At 37.1% G+C, this 14,370-nt stretch overlaps 1 protein-coding gene across 1 annotated transcript; it reads right to left on the bottom strand.

Annotated features, from left to right (window-relative positions):
* Nucleotides 1-5,030: 5,030 nt before the first annotated feature.
* Nucleotides 5,031-13,047, bottom strand: LOC107596513 (cellular retinoic acid-binding protein 1). The gene is made up of 4 exons (XM_016287255.1): nt 12,963-13,047; nt 10,999-11,177; nt 8,451-8,564; nt 5,031-5,415 (listed from the first exon to the last, which is right to left on the bottom strand). Exons 1-4 carry the CDS (start codon nt 13,030-13,032, stop codon nt 5,365-5,367), a joined length of 414 nt encoding a protein of 137 aa, XP_016142741.1. The 5' UTR covers nt 13,033-13,047; the 3' UTR covers nt 5,031-5,364.
* Between the last annotated feature and the right edge of the window lie 1,323 nt (nt 13,048-14,370).

The raw sequence follows: 14,370 nt of genomic DNA, 5'->3' as shown, positions 1-14,370 counted from the left end.
CACTTCTTGCAAATGCTGCAGCTCTAGTCAGACTCTTACTTGATTTTCCAGACAATAAGAATCGGTTTTGTCTTTCTGAGTGGCTTTTTGCGAAAAGGATGGTTTACAAATACAGGTCAAGTCCATGCCCATTTGTATATCGCTTTTTATTTTTCATCCCTTCAAGGTGAATAGTAGTTTATTAGCAATATGTCTTTTGTGGTTCACGTCAACCACATACATGTTCAGAAAATGAGAGAAAATCTCGAATCGGTTTTTAAAAAAGCCTCCATGTTTGGGGCTATGCAGCTAAACCAGGACTGATGATGTGAATTTCCCAAGTGTATTGTTCGCAATATACATGAAATGTAATCAAGGTCTCTTTTCACAGGTTAATTACAGCACCATTAATGAAGGTATTACCGTTAATTAATAGACATCTAAGATACCAGCCACAATGTGTCAATCAGGAACACCAGAATAAGTACAGTCACAAAAGCTCTTGTAGATACGATGTATATATGCCAGACTGTTTATATTCTGACAACCTTCACTGTTACGTAGTTCAGTTCTTAGGCTTCCTTATCAGCTTAGTGGAGGAGGCTAATGCTGGGATGTTTAAGAAAACACTTTATGACTATTCTTACCAAAGGGAGTACTTGTTTAAAGTGTTTTGTCTGGTCACTCTGTCTCCTCTCGTTATGTAGTCATGAAAATGTTCGTTTTCGACAGCTTCAAGTTTGTCCAGAACCTGAGATGTTGAATAGTACAGGTTTTCATGACGCTATATTTGGCCCTTATCTGAACTTGTATTCAAATTTGTGATATCACTGCCTGTGTTCTGAGTAGAACTTAGAAACGATCCTGTTTGGTCCCATTTTGCCCTCTTGTACCGAGACGTCTGGAAATGTAACTTGGGGTACATTTGTATGTGCTTTAAGGCTTTGGTTTATGCTGACAAATATGTAAAACATATTTAAAGAAGGCAATGACAGCATGTTTCTATGTTCTCATGTACAGCCCTTTTATATTATTCATTATTGTTTTAAAGATTGAAATAAAACAGAATTGTAGTAGATTACCCTGCTGTGTGTCGAGCTCCCTGTAACTATAAGGATCAATAATGCATGCGTGTTTTCTCACTGAATTACACTCATGTACTATTGAGAATGCATAATTCATGTGCACTGAAACCCACTGTGTAGTTTTTCCACACTGGCAGCAGAGGGAGTGTTTGGACGTTCTCCTGGGGCACAGTGTAATGTTTTACACTCAAATGTGTCCATAGAGTTAACTTAAAACATTAGCCAAACTCTCATGATCACATTGAGGCATGCAGTTATTAATTTGCAATGCTGGAGTTCTTACACTAATTTTCTACAGTTTTTATTAGGAAATGCAATTAACACTCTTAACAGTCTTTAGAGTTTTTTTTTCTTTTCTTTTTTTTTTTTACTTTTTTTTTTTTATTCTATGAACTTTTTTTTTCTAGTTTTTTTGCCCAGAAAAGGCAAGAGCGTTTAAACACCAAAGAGAGTAATAAAAGTCTACAGTGACATTTAACTTACCAGGAGAAAAAAAGGCGTTGGTTCGATATGGCTCATTATTTAATTAGGATTTGGCCCCATATTATAGTTAAGCAGTCCCTGGAGAAATGGGTCATTAAAAAAGGCTCATAACTCATAGAGCATAAAATGGAGACGGATGACGGCTTTTCCTCACAGATGAAGAGAAGAATGCCAACACTTTCTTTTGACCCCTGTTGATTCTTTTACAAGTCGTTAGCCATGCCAGATATTTGTCTTTTGCATGTGACAGTGAAGACTGGAGTAATAAGGGCTGCTTAAAATTTGGGTTTGCCACTACAGGAATAAATTATATATACATTTTTTTTTACCAAATAGATGCAGCCTTGGTTGAGCATAAGATACTTCTTTAAAAGCATTACCGACCCTCAAACATTTGAACAGTAGTGTTGTCCTCTTTATGTATCTTCTGAAGTACTAAATAATGTGTCACTGCAGGATCGTTAGGTAACTATGCTTGCAAGCTCCACTGAACTCTATTGGTAATGACGGAACTTGCACCCATAGTTGCTTTTGGGAAATGCACCCCTGGACAAACAAGGAACTCGTAAACAACTATCACAAAATACAAAAACACTTGTGGATCATCCAGGTAATAACACGATTCAAGGATATATAAACGTATGAACAGGATCAACGGGGGGCTTCCAGTGAAACATGCTGGTTAAAGAGATTTCAAAATGTACAATCGTATCATTAACAATTATATGTCTTTATTATTTCATGCACAGTCAATAACTACAAAAAAAGTTAATAAAGATCATTAGACATGGCTGCAGTAAACCATTACAAGTGTTCTAAGAGTGTTTGTCGGATATAACCATGAATATAACTAACACCAGGCCTGCTCAATTCCTCAACTGTCCAGCCCACCCTGAGAGTCCTGCGGCCCACCTTAAATCATCTTAGAGCTTGAGCCAGGCCTGACTAACACTGTACATTAAAAACATTATAAAAATGAATCTAATGATTAAATTGAATAAACATAAATGGTGATAAAGTCAGAACAGAAGAAAGTATCAACTAACACACAACAGTGCAAGTTAATCCCAAACAGAATGTTATTCCTCCAAAGCTGCAAGTGCTGGAATATCCCTCCATCCAGTGCTTATTCCCGTACATAAATCCGTGTGCACACCACATCATCGGCCCCAAAGGTCTAAGCAGTGAAAATAAATAAAGAGACAACACCATTAACTCATTCATTCTTTCAGTGTTATTCACAGTTCATTTTGTTCACCATGATTGTCCATGCAGTCATAGATCGATTATATGTGACACTCCTAAAATGAAGACATTTTGCTCTGATGTAAACAATTTGTTTGTAGCTTCTTGGAATTGTTGATCACTGAAGTGCTTTGACTGATGCATTGATTGGATTGAGAGGAAGTGCCTCTGACTTCTCAATGCTGAAACGTTTGGAAATCACATCCAAACAGAACTAGAGCAGCTGACAACACCATAGACCATCTGCGCTCCAGAGCAGGACCACCTCACGCACTCTTTAAAAAAAATGGTATTAGGACGGGCCATCGGCTGTGTGTGCCGGTGCCGTGGGACACATTAGAGAGAGGAGTGTCAGGCCCTTACACACCGCCAGCATTCCTACATGTAACATGATCAATTAGACCCCTTTGCAAAGTGTTTTCTGGGTCACTGCCAGTAACTTTGCTCCTTGATGCCAGCTTTATGGAAATGTGGCCATTTTCACAAAAAGCCACACACATTAATCACTAGAATGAAAAAACAGGTACAAATTAAGTAAACTTTATGTAAACCATTTATAACGAAGAGTGCTGCAAAGCACAAGACAAATGGTTTCAAGTGGTTCATGAGAATAATACATTAATTTCAATAAACAAAAGACAGAAAGCAGTTGCCATTATATTCATATGCAACGAGGCATTTTTTTTAATTAGCAGCAGTTGGTCATGATTATTAAGCTCATGACAAAACAGCTGGTTGTGAATGGAAAGACATGCATCACCATCATCATGCATTCAGAAGTCTCCTCCTCATGAGCCTGAAGGAGTTTTGATGAGAGCCAGCTGCATTACCAGTTCACTGTGATGCATCACATTTTCTGCTGTGCCTAATAAGACACAAATGTGACTTCAACATGTCTTGTCCGGCACGCTGTAATGCCACCAACTGTGTCAAGGTCCATGAACGCTTTAATGTGGACCAAAAATACCACTGAATGCAAGTTGTGCTGTGTTAATGGTTCAGCGTATTTCCCTGTTGAGCTCATTTATTTAGCAATAACTTTCCATGAATAGAGCACATGGGGTCTGAAATGGCCTAGTAAATAGCTTTTTCAACAAATGGTATATGAATGGCAACATAAAACAATGCAACATAAAAGAATAAACAAATAAATAAATCATGAAAAACATAAAATCATGGAAAAATATGTAAAGGAACTGCACATTTTTGCCTATAGCTATCACTCAGTAGCAGCTACTGCTAATTTGGAACCAAATGTTGGTTTGTTGTCATTGATATAGATATATTTCCCAAAAAAAGGAAGATTAATATTTGTTTTGTCAAAAACGTGAGTAACAAGGTTGAATGTTTGATCATGATGGATGCCGTCAGTACTTAAAAAAAGGCAAGAGCGTTTAAACACCAAAGAGAGTAATAAAAGTCTACAGTGACATTTAACTTACCAGGAGAAAAAAAGGCGTTGGTTCGATATGGCTCATTATTTAATTAGGATTTGGCCCCATATTATAGTTAAGCAGTCCCTGGAGAAATGGGTCATTAAAAAAGGCTCATAACTCATAGAGCATAAAATGGAGACGGATGACGGCTTTTCCTCACAGATGAAGAGAAGAATGCCAACACTTTCTTTTGACCCCTGTTGATTCTTTTACAAGTCGTTAGCCATGCCAGATATTTGTCTTTTGCATGTGACAGTGAAGACTGGAGTAATAAGGGCTGCTTAAAATTTGGGTTTGCCACTACAGGAATAAATTATATATACATTTTTTTTTACCAAATAGATGCAGCCTTGGTTGAGCATAAGATACTTCTTTAAAAGCATTACCGACCCTCAAACATTTGAACAGTAGTGTTGTCCTCTTTATGTATCTTCTGAAGTACTAAATAATGTGTCACTGCAGGATCGTTAGGTAACTATGCTTGCAAGCTCCACTGAACTCTATTGGTAATGACGGAACTTGCACCCATAGTTGCTTTTGGGAAATGCACCCCTGGACAAACAAGGAACTCGTAAACAACTATCACAAAATACAAAAACACTTGTGGATCATCCAGGTAATAACACACAAGATTCAAGGATATATAAACGTATGAACAGGATCAACGGGGGGCTTCCAGTGAAACATGCTGGTTAAAGAGATTTCAAAATGTACAATCGTATCATTAACAATTATATGTCTTTATTATTTCATGCACAGTCAATAACTACAAAAAAAGTTAATAAAGATCATTAGACATGGCTGCAGTAAACCATTACAAGTGTTCTAAGAGTGTTTGTCGGATATAACCATGAATATAACTAACACCAGGCCTGCTCAATTCCTCAACTGTCCAGCCCACCCTGAGAGTCCTGCGGCCCACCTTAAATCATCTTAGAGCTTGAGCCAGGCCTGACTAACACTGTACATTAAAAACATTATAAAAATGAATCTAATGATTAAATTGAATAAACATAAATGGTGATAAAGTCAGAACAGAAGAAAGTATCAACTAACACACAACAGTGCAAGTTAATCCCAAACAGAATGTTATTCCTCCAAAGCTGCAAGTGCTGGAATATCCCTCCATCCAGTGCTTATTCCCGTACATAAATCCGTGTGCACACCACATCATCGGCCCCAAAGGTCTAAGCAGTGAAAATAAATAAAGAGACAACACCATTAACTCATTCATTCTTTCAGTGTTATTCACAGTTCATTTTGTTCACCATGATTGTCCATGCAGTCATAGATCGATTATATGTGACACTCCTAAAATGAAGACATTTTGCTCTGATGTAAACAATTTGTTTGTAGCTTCTTGGAATTGTTGATCACTGAAGTGCTTTGACTGATGCATTGATTGGATTGAGAGGAAGTGCCTCTGACTTCTCAATGCTGAAACGTTTGGAAATCACATCCAAACAGAACTAGAGCAGCTGACAACACCATAGACCATCTGCGCTCCAGAGCAGGACCACCTCACGCACTCTTTAAAAAAAATGGTATTAGGACGGGCCATCGGCTGTGTGTGCCGGTGCCGTGGGACACATTAGAGAGAGGAGTGTCAGGCCCTTACACACCGCCAGCATTCCTACATGTAACATGATCAATTAGACCCCTTTGCAAAGTGTTTTCTGGGTCACTGCCAGTAACTTTGCTCCTTGATGCCAGCTTTATGGAAATGTGGCCATTTTCACAAAAAGCCACACACATTAATCACTAGAATGAAAAAACAGGTACAAATTAAGTAAACTTTATGTAAACCATTTATAACGAAGAGTGCTGCAAAGCACAAGACAAATGGTTTCAAGTGGTTCATGAGAATAATACATTAATTTCAATAAACAAAAGACAGAAAGCAGTTGCCATTATATTCATATGCAACGAGGCATTTTTTTTAATTAGCAGCAGTTGGTCATGATTATTAAGCTCATGACAAAACAGCTGGTTGTGAATGGAAAGACATGCATCACCATCATCATGCATTCAGAAGTCTCCTCCTCATGAGCCTGAAGGAGTTTTGATGAGAGCCAGCTGCATTACCAGTTCACTGTGATGCATCACATTTTCTGCTGTGCCTAATAAGACACAAATGTGACTTCAACATGTCTTGTCCGGCACGCTGTAATGCCACCAACTGTGTCAAGGTCCATGAACGCTTTAATGTGGACCAAAAATACCACTGAATGCAAGTTGTGCTGTGTTAATGGTTCAGCGTATTTCCCTGTTGAGCTCATTTATTTAGCAATAACTTTCCATGAATAGAGCACATGGGGTCTGAAATGGCCTAGTAAATAGCTTTTTCAACAAATGGTATATGAATGGCAACATAAAACAATGCAACATAAAAGAATAAACAAATAAATAAATCATGAAAAACATAAAATCATGGAAAAATATGTAAAGGAACTGCACATTTTTGCCTATAGCTATCACTCAGTAGCAGCTACTGCTAATTTGGAACCAAATGTTGGTTTGTTGTCATTGATATAGATATATTTCCCAAAAAAAGGAAGATTAATATTTGTTTTGTCAAAAACGTGAGTAACAAGGTTGAATGTTTGATCATGATGGATGCCGTCAGTACTTAAAATGATGTAAAAACTATGAAAATGAAATGGAATATTTTATAATATTATGTATTTCCTGTCAGTGTGTATAAAGTGTCAAAATAATGTTATAATGTCTGACAGGGCTCTGGGTTGTACACAAAATTGGTAATCAAAACTTGTTAATTAATATTTTTTAAATGTTTTAATTTTTTCATTTAATCAAGTATATCAGTTCAATAGATTATATAAATGAATGTTATTTGTTTTACATAGCTGTACATAGTACAACTAACATCATCTCATCTTAAAACTTCTCAAGTAGGACAGTCCAAAATCCCACTTTAAGGGAGTGAATGCATTTGCTATATTTTTGAACTACTGTAGTAACTTTTCATTCTAGGCTAGTTTTATGCAAGATAACACTTAGTTCTTATAGTAAAAAAAACAACAACATGGTGTTTGTGCTTCCAATGCTTAAAAGAAAAAGTGAATTTTGCACAAGTGGTTACTGAACACTTCAGAGTAAGCAATTTCAGAATTGGGCCTTGGTTTTAACTTGTGTTCTGTCATGACAACTCTCGGAGGGATTGGCATGGTAATGTACATGACAATGTTAATGTATTTGGTCTTGGCAGAATAGATCTGCTACGCTGCGGCAGAGCAAGTACCGAGACTTGCTACTGCCAATACATCCACAACATGCTGTTGTGTGCATGTAAGAAATACTGCTGCTGCACATATACACATATGAATAACCCCCATAGCATACATGAATCACCTCGTAGCAGATGTGTACAGGTGGAGCTGGGGAAGGTGGAGGGTTTCTGAAGCGTGCTGCAAACTGCTACAGCAAACAAAAGCCAGGTATTTGAATGTTGAGCAGCAAGCTCATTGGCTCCTGACACAGGAGAGAACCAATCAGCTGCGCCATGTGATAATGATGTCATTATATCAGATTGAGTTAGACCTATCGGACTGCGCCATCTGGAGTTTCATGCCAGAACTCTGTATTTATACAGAGCCTCTATAAACTTTTAAGTATGGCCTACACATCATGCTACTTATAAATAGCATGAACTTTATCAGGATGCATGTGATCCACAAATGAGTGTCACACAAGGTTAGATACTACTGTAGGTTGTATTCGCTTGTTATGCACCAGTTACCTTTACTGAATGCTCAGGAGCTGCTTTTTATGGCACATATTTTCAGTGACCCATGTGAAGAATGGTGCAAATCATTTCACAGCGTGAGTGTTTCACCATCACAAGTCTTTCCCAAATCCGTTTTAAAGTTTACAACAGATACTTGAATGAGAGAGGAAGACATTTGATGTCCCTCAGGGGCAGCAAAGTCAGTGAATAAAGCCAGTAATAAAACCTCCTCAGTTATAAGGCCAGTTTACTGTTGTCCATCTGGCCTATACAACGGTGCAGGTCAGATGTTTACCCAATCCTGCATTTTTGTAAAAATTCCAAACAAATCCAAGCGATCAGTTTCTCATGGGTGTTAGTAATCACAAAGCAGACTGAAACATGTCACACTCAGAGACATTCAGCACAAAACACACAATGACAGACACAGAATTGTTTTAAAAGGAACTATCAAGTGATGGAAAAGCTCCTCACCAGAATGAGTTCGTTCCCTCTCAGCTCTCGTGTCCAGTATGTCTTAGGGCCGTTACCATCCTGAAGGGTTTGCCTACAGGTCATCTTGTTCTCTGTCTCCCATGTGACCAGGCTCTGTGGACAATTACAGGCAAACGACAATTCCACAACACAGCCTTCTGAAGATGAACATCTGTATCTACATGCACTGCACACTGGAAGAACATTTATATTTTTCTCAGAGGAATTCTTCTGTCCATTTGCACTTGAATTATGATGTCCATTGAATGTTAAAGGCTTTTAGGACATTGATTTGAGAGAATAAATCATAAGTAATGGACTGAGGACAGATGACCACCTCAGGTGACCTGCTACGTCATGCCAATGAGTCATAGCTATATATTTTACCATTTCATCACACTCTCTGCTTAATCTTTTGTGCTGCATTTAACTGAATAACTAAATATACAGGTTTCATTTCATATTCATTTAATGTTGCCCCTGCCAAATAACTAAACAGTAAAATGAAAAATGCTTTGGTGTCCATTTATGTCAAAAACAGATGTTTATTTTGTGCTAGGCCTGTGGTTGCTTTTATTTGCTTGTAAAAAGGCAGCAGTCATAAAGCTTAGCTTGTTAAAAAGGCTTTCTAGCACATGACAGTTCGGCCTGTCGCCGCCCATTGCCCTTTCAGCAGCCTCTGATGGGTTGACAGGCTCAGAATGAAAACACATCCTGTCATATCAGTGCTTATCAGTTCTTTAGTATGCACACATTATCTTGCACGGTGCTGGATGTGATGAGAGCAGCCGTTTGAGCCGGAATCCCCTCAGATCCATTCAAATCCGGGAGATTAAAGGTGGAAGACATAAGGGCGACTGTATCTAGTTTAGATAAGCCTGCAGTGTTGCTTTGATGCACTTGTGTGTCATATAATCTAATTTACCAAACTGTCTGTGACCTGGTTTAGAGGTGAAAAAGAGATTAGCACAGTCACAAACTGTCTATTTAGCTTTAGTGATATTCTTCAATTTCGTATTGGGCTGTATTGTGCTTTGTACTGTGTATATATATATATATATATATCTCATACGACTTAATTAAGAAAACACGTTGACACAATTTTAAAACATTTTGTAAGTAATTTAATTAATTTTGCACACCCCTGCACTACACACACACACACTGGTTTCCATGTTTCATGGGAACATTCCATAGATGCAATGATTTTTATACTGTAAAAAAGTATTTTTTATCCCCTTACCCTAAACCTACCCCATCACACAAAACGTTCTGCATTTTTACAATTGCAAAAAAACAACAACATAATTTTGCATGATTTATAAGCTATTTTTCTCATGGGGACCAAAAATGTTCCCACAAGGTCAGAAATTACTGGTAACACTATCCTTGTGGGGACATTTGGTACTGTATAGGGAATACAAGGCACACACACACACACACACACACACACACACATACACGTAAAAAAAAATGTAGGGTAGGTAAGACTTTTAAAATGTTTCTGAAAGAAGTCTCTTTTGCTCAGCATTGTGACATTTAAAAATAAAATACAGCAAAATTACTAATATTGTGAAATATTAGTACTAAAAATGTTATAACTGTTTTCTATTTTAATGTTGTAAAAAATAATTTATTCTTCTGACGTTAAAGCAGAATTTCCAGCAGCCATTTGTCCAGTCCTCAGTGTCATTTTATTTTAATTATTTATTTATTTATTTTGTAGAAGCCATGATACATTTTTTTTTAGGATTCTTGGATGAACAGACTGCAACTTTTAATCAATTTATTGAGTCCTGTCTGAATAAATATATGCATTTATTTGTGAATAAATAAATAAATAAAACAGATTTCATAGGGTCCTAAAAATGTAATTTGTGATGAACTTTAAATAAATGGTTGTATAAGTTGTGTGATTTTGATTAATTAGACATACTTTGATTACCAAAATTTAATTTAACCCTTAAAACAGAATCCAGAATAAATAAATAAATAAATCATTCAATGAAAATTAAAACAGAAGAAAAAAAATGTATAGGGCTCCAAATTAGAAATAAATGTTGATAATGTGCAAAATAAAGACATGCACTTTTCAGAACAAACCACAGGTGTAAAAATGCTCAATTTGGATATATATATATATATATATATATATTAATAAATCACGGCTGAAGGGCGTTGTTAGGCACGACGCAAAGCAGAGTGCCTGCAACCCCTTCAGATGTGATTTATTCACGATACAGCCCGGCCTCGAGTACCTTACTGATTTTATAAAACTAAAAAAAATATTAAAACCAAAGATGTATTTATTGAAATTTTACTTTTTTTAAGCAATTTCGTTAAATGCTGTCCTTCCGCAACAGTAAACGGCAAGAAAATGTTCCAATGTAAATATGGGCTATATATATATATAAATGTGTGTGTGTGTGTGTGTGTGTGTAGGCCTATATATATAGAGAGAGAGAGAGAGAGATCTGTATGCTGTATTCTCATTTCTAAAGAATAAAGATACTGATCAAAAAAAGAGAAACCTTCCAAGCTGTATTACCTTGCACTTGCGCCCATCTACGGTCTCCTCATTGAACTCTTGTCCTATCTGGAAGTTAATTTCTGTGGTCCTCACAGTGGTGGAGGTTTTGATGTAGAACTGTTCGCCGTTCTGGCGGATCTCCACGTGGGGTTTAGAGGCTGCAGCACAGGCCACCTTCCTCAGCATAGCGTTCACCCCTGCATTACACAAAACATCTAATTACGCCACATGAGTTGTCAAATTCGCCACTTTGCTTCTGTAAATGTTTTCAGTTTTATGTCACTGAGGCAGTCTCCAAATGAAAAGATTATTATATACAACAAATGATCGAATAACTCCACGAAGCATGCATTGCTCTTGACTGTGCTGTAATTATCCACTTGTATATCTCGCTCTAATTCCCTCAAGATGGCATACTTGCATCATTTATTTGAATCTGCTGCAATAGATACTGGGAATATCTGACCTGCTTTCACTTGTGTGGTTTTCATGTTTTTAACGTGACTGACGTTCATTTTTCCTAGTCATAACTGGGGCAAGTTAAACATTCATACAGCCACGGTATGCCATATTTTCTGCATAAATAGTTATCAAGACACCACAGAGTAGATTGTTATCAGCAGATGTTGCAAATAAGGAGCTGCAATGACAGGGTGTTGACTGGAAGGAATGCCACGGCTCTTGGTCTTGTGCAGTGCCTACATGGACAATGCTGAAACTACAAGGGCTAACTGCATTTTTGGCACAGCATTGTAGTGTAAACTATTAGGGTGATTAACTGTCTGATCACTTTCATAAACATTTCAGTTCACAGAAATGTCTCTCTTTATGCTTAGCAGTTTTCTGGAGAATTGTAGGCATCAGTTTCACTCACCTTTTTTTTCAAATATCAGAAAAAAATGCTCACTACCATTTAAAAGTCAGTATAAAAATATTTGTATATTTGAAATAAGTGCTGTCCTTTGAACTCTCATCAACATGGCACAGCATTGTAGTGTAAACTATTAGGGTGATTAACTGTCTGATCACTTTCATAAACATTTCAGTTCACAGAAATGTCTCTCTTTATGCTTAGCAGTTTTCTGGAGAATTGTAGGCATCAGTTTCACTCACCTTTTTTTCAAATATCAGAAAAAAATGCTCACTACCATTTAAAAGTCAGTATAAAAATATTTGTATATTTGAAATAAGTGCTGTCCTTTGAACTCTCATCAACGAATACTGAAATCATGCATCACCGCTTCTACAAAAATATTAAACATAGCTGTTTTCAACATTGATAATAATAAGTAATGTTTCAAATCAGCATGATTTCTGAAGGATCGTGACACTGAAGATTGGAGTAATGGCTGCTGAAAATTCAGCGTTGCCATTACATATATAAATTATATTTCTAAACAAATTAAAATTGTAAAAAAAAAAATGTTTTATAATAGAATATTTCACCAAAGTACTATTTTTACTGTAGTTTTGATCAAATAAGTGAAGCCTTCTTTAGAGACTTTTTTCAAAAACAAAAACCTTACCCCAGCCTTTTGAACCTTAATGTAAAAAAAAATTATAATAATTGTTCAGACGGTTTGATCAAATCATAATTTCTGGGCAGCACAACATTTTTATTATTATTCTTGGTATGAAACAATTACATTTTATTTAATAAAAAATAATAATCAAATCCACTTTGTTGGTGCATTTTTGTGCCCTTGCTAAATCTCTGCACTGTCTCTGTAGCTTTGAGAATTTGAATAAGAATCCAGGCAACTCATGCTGCCAAAGAAACAAAAGAGACTGAAGACGTAGTCCAACAGCCCGAAAATAATAGTGATTTACTCTTCACACTAGTTAATCCATGAATATGCTATTGAAGACTAAACAGCAGACAAAGAGAGGATTCTGGACGGGGCCTAAACAACAGGATAAAACAGTCTATAGTAATCACATACTACACACGTAATGAAGGATGAAGTGAGTGGATCACTTACCGAGCGCTTTGAGGAGTTCTTCAAAATTTTCACTGCTCTTCATCTTCCAGGTTCCAGCAAAATTAGGCATCTTGACCCGTTCCTTTTTTATCACTCTGGCTTTCAAAAACTCACCTTTTAATTCAGAAACCCAGTAAACAGATCTTCGACCACTTTTTAGATCTAAGAAGCTGTCAGTTTCTTCTTCTCTTTCTCACCCTGTCTCTTCTAGACTGTCACCCTCTCTTTCTTTCTGTCTCTGTGTTACGCCTTCTGGACCACTGCTGATAGCAAGCATCTGTGACGTACGTCAGAGGTCCCTCCCTCCCACCCAGATGGATGTAATGGCTTACAGGAGCACCCATTCTCTAACGCTTCTTATTCATCTCACACCCTTGAATTCATTGCTTTAATACTATCCGGGCTGTCACATTTATTCTCATATAAAGCTCCTAAAGACTTTAAGTAATCAGTTCATACTCTTCTATGGTCTTTTTTATCGCTTTGCCAGTTCTTCAACTTTTGGATTAAAGTGAATGTAAATTATAGTTTTCATTTTCCGCCTGTGCCCTTTTTAAATCTATTCATAAGTGCTGTCACTATGACACTCAATATGAATAATTTTTACAAATACATCTGGTTGATGAAATTGGGAGAATGATTATTGGAGTGCATTTTATAAGAAAATACTTTTTCAGTTTTTCTACTTCAAAATTTCATCTTTAATTCAGTGTTGCTTGTCGTTTCTTTGGAATTATTTTTTACATTTAGCAGCAATTTCTGAGTGAAAAGTGTTTCAAAGTAAATTCCACACCATTTGTTTAACAGTCTGTATGCACTCTAGATATAAATTATATCAATTTGAGTAAATTTTCTTGTCTTTTAAACAACCCACAGCACATTTTGAAAACAGCCCTCGACACATTTCCCATGAAGACCCATTCATCCTGGATCCTGCCTCCCAAGAGGAGAAGGACAGGAGCCCCAGGAGAGAAAGAGGGGCCCCAGGCTAAACTCCTCCCTCCCCTCCTAGGCAGTCTGATTTGTTCCTGTCCCGATGTTGGTTCATTTATCTCTTTGACAAAGTGCCTTTGAGACAGCAGTTGATAATTAATGTAGAGAGAGGGCAGAGATCACTTTGTCATTTCTCCTGGAAGTATCCAGGAGAAGGAACGGACCCATCCACTCGCTTGCGCACCCTCATCAGCCACCGTTTGTCCCATCAATCAATTGATTTGGTATGGGCCTTCAGATGTTGCTGTGTGTGAATGTATCTTTTTTCTCCTTTGTTTTTATAAGGCCCTGGTAAATGTGCCAATGTGTGGTCCATGAAATAGACTGCTTTGCCAAGACCATGATGTGGAGGACCATTGTTCCTCAAGAACATGCAGAAAGGTTGCATTAACATACTGTATTGTATTGTGTATAG

The sequence above is a fragment of the Sinocyclocheilus grahami genome, unplaced genomic scaffold (assembly GCF_001515645.1).
Source record: "Sinocyclocheilus grahami isolate Dianchi unplaced genomic scaffold, SAMN03320097.WGS_v1.1 scaffold219.1, whole genome shotgun sequence".
Classification (NCBI taxonomy): Eukaryota; Metazoa; Chordata; class Actinopteri; order Cypriniformes; family Cyprinidae; genus Sinocyclocheilus; species Sinocyclocheilus grahami.
Note: the sequence above shows the minus strand (reverse complement) of the source record. Positions and strands in the feature narration are given on the sequence as shown.

Excerpts from the sequence above, each read along its gene's own strand:
- LOC107596513 (XM_016287255.1), bottom strand. The coding sequence starts at position 13,032 with ATGCCTAATTTTGCTGGAACCTGGAAGATGAAGAGCAGTGAAAATTTT. Across the intron at positions 8,565-10,998 it reads TAGATGGGCGCAAGTGCAAG|AGCCTGGTCACATGGGAGAC; the intron begins GTAATACAGCTT and ends AATTGTCCACAG. Across the intron at positions 5,416-8,450 it reads GAGGGAACGAACTCATTCTG|ACCTTTGGGGCCGATGATGT; the intron begins GTGAGGAGCTTT and ends TTCACTGCTTAG.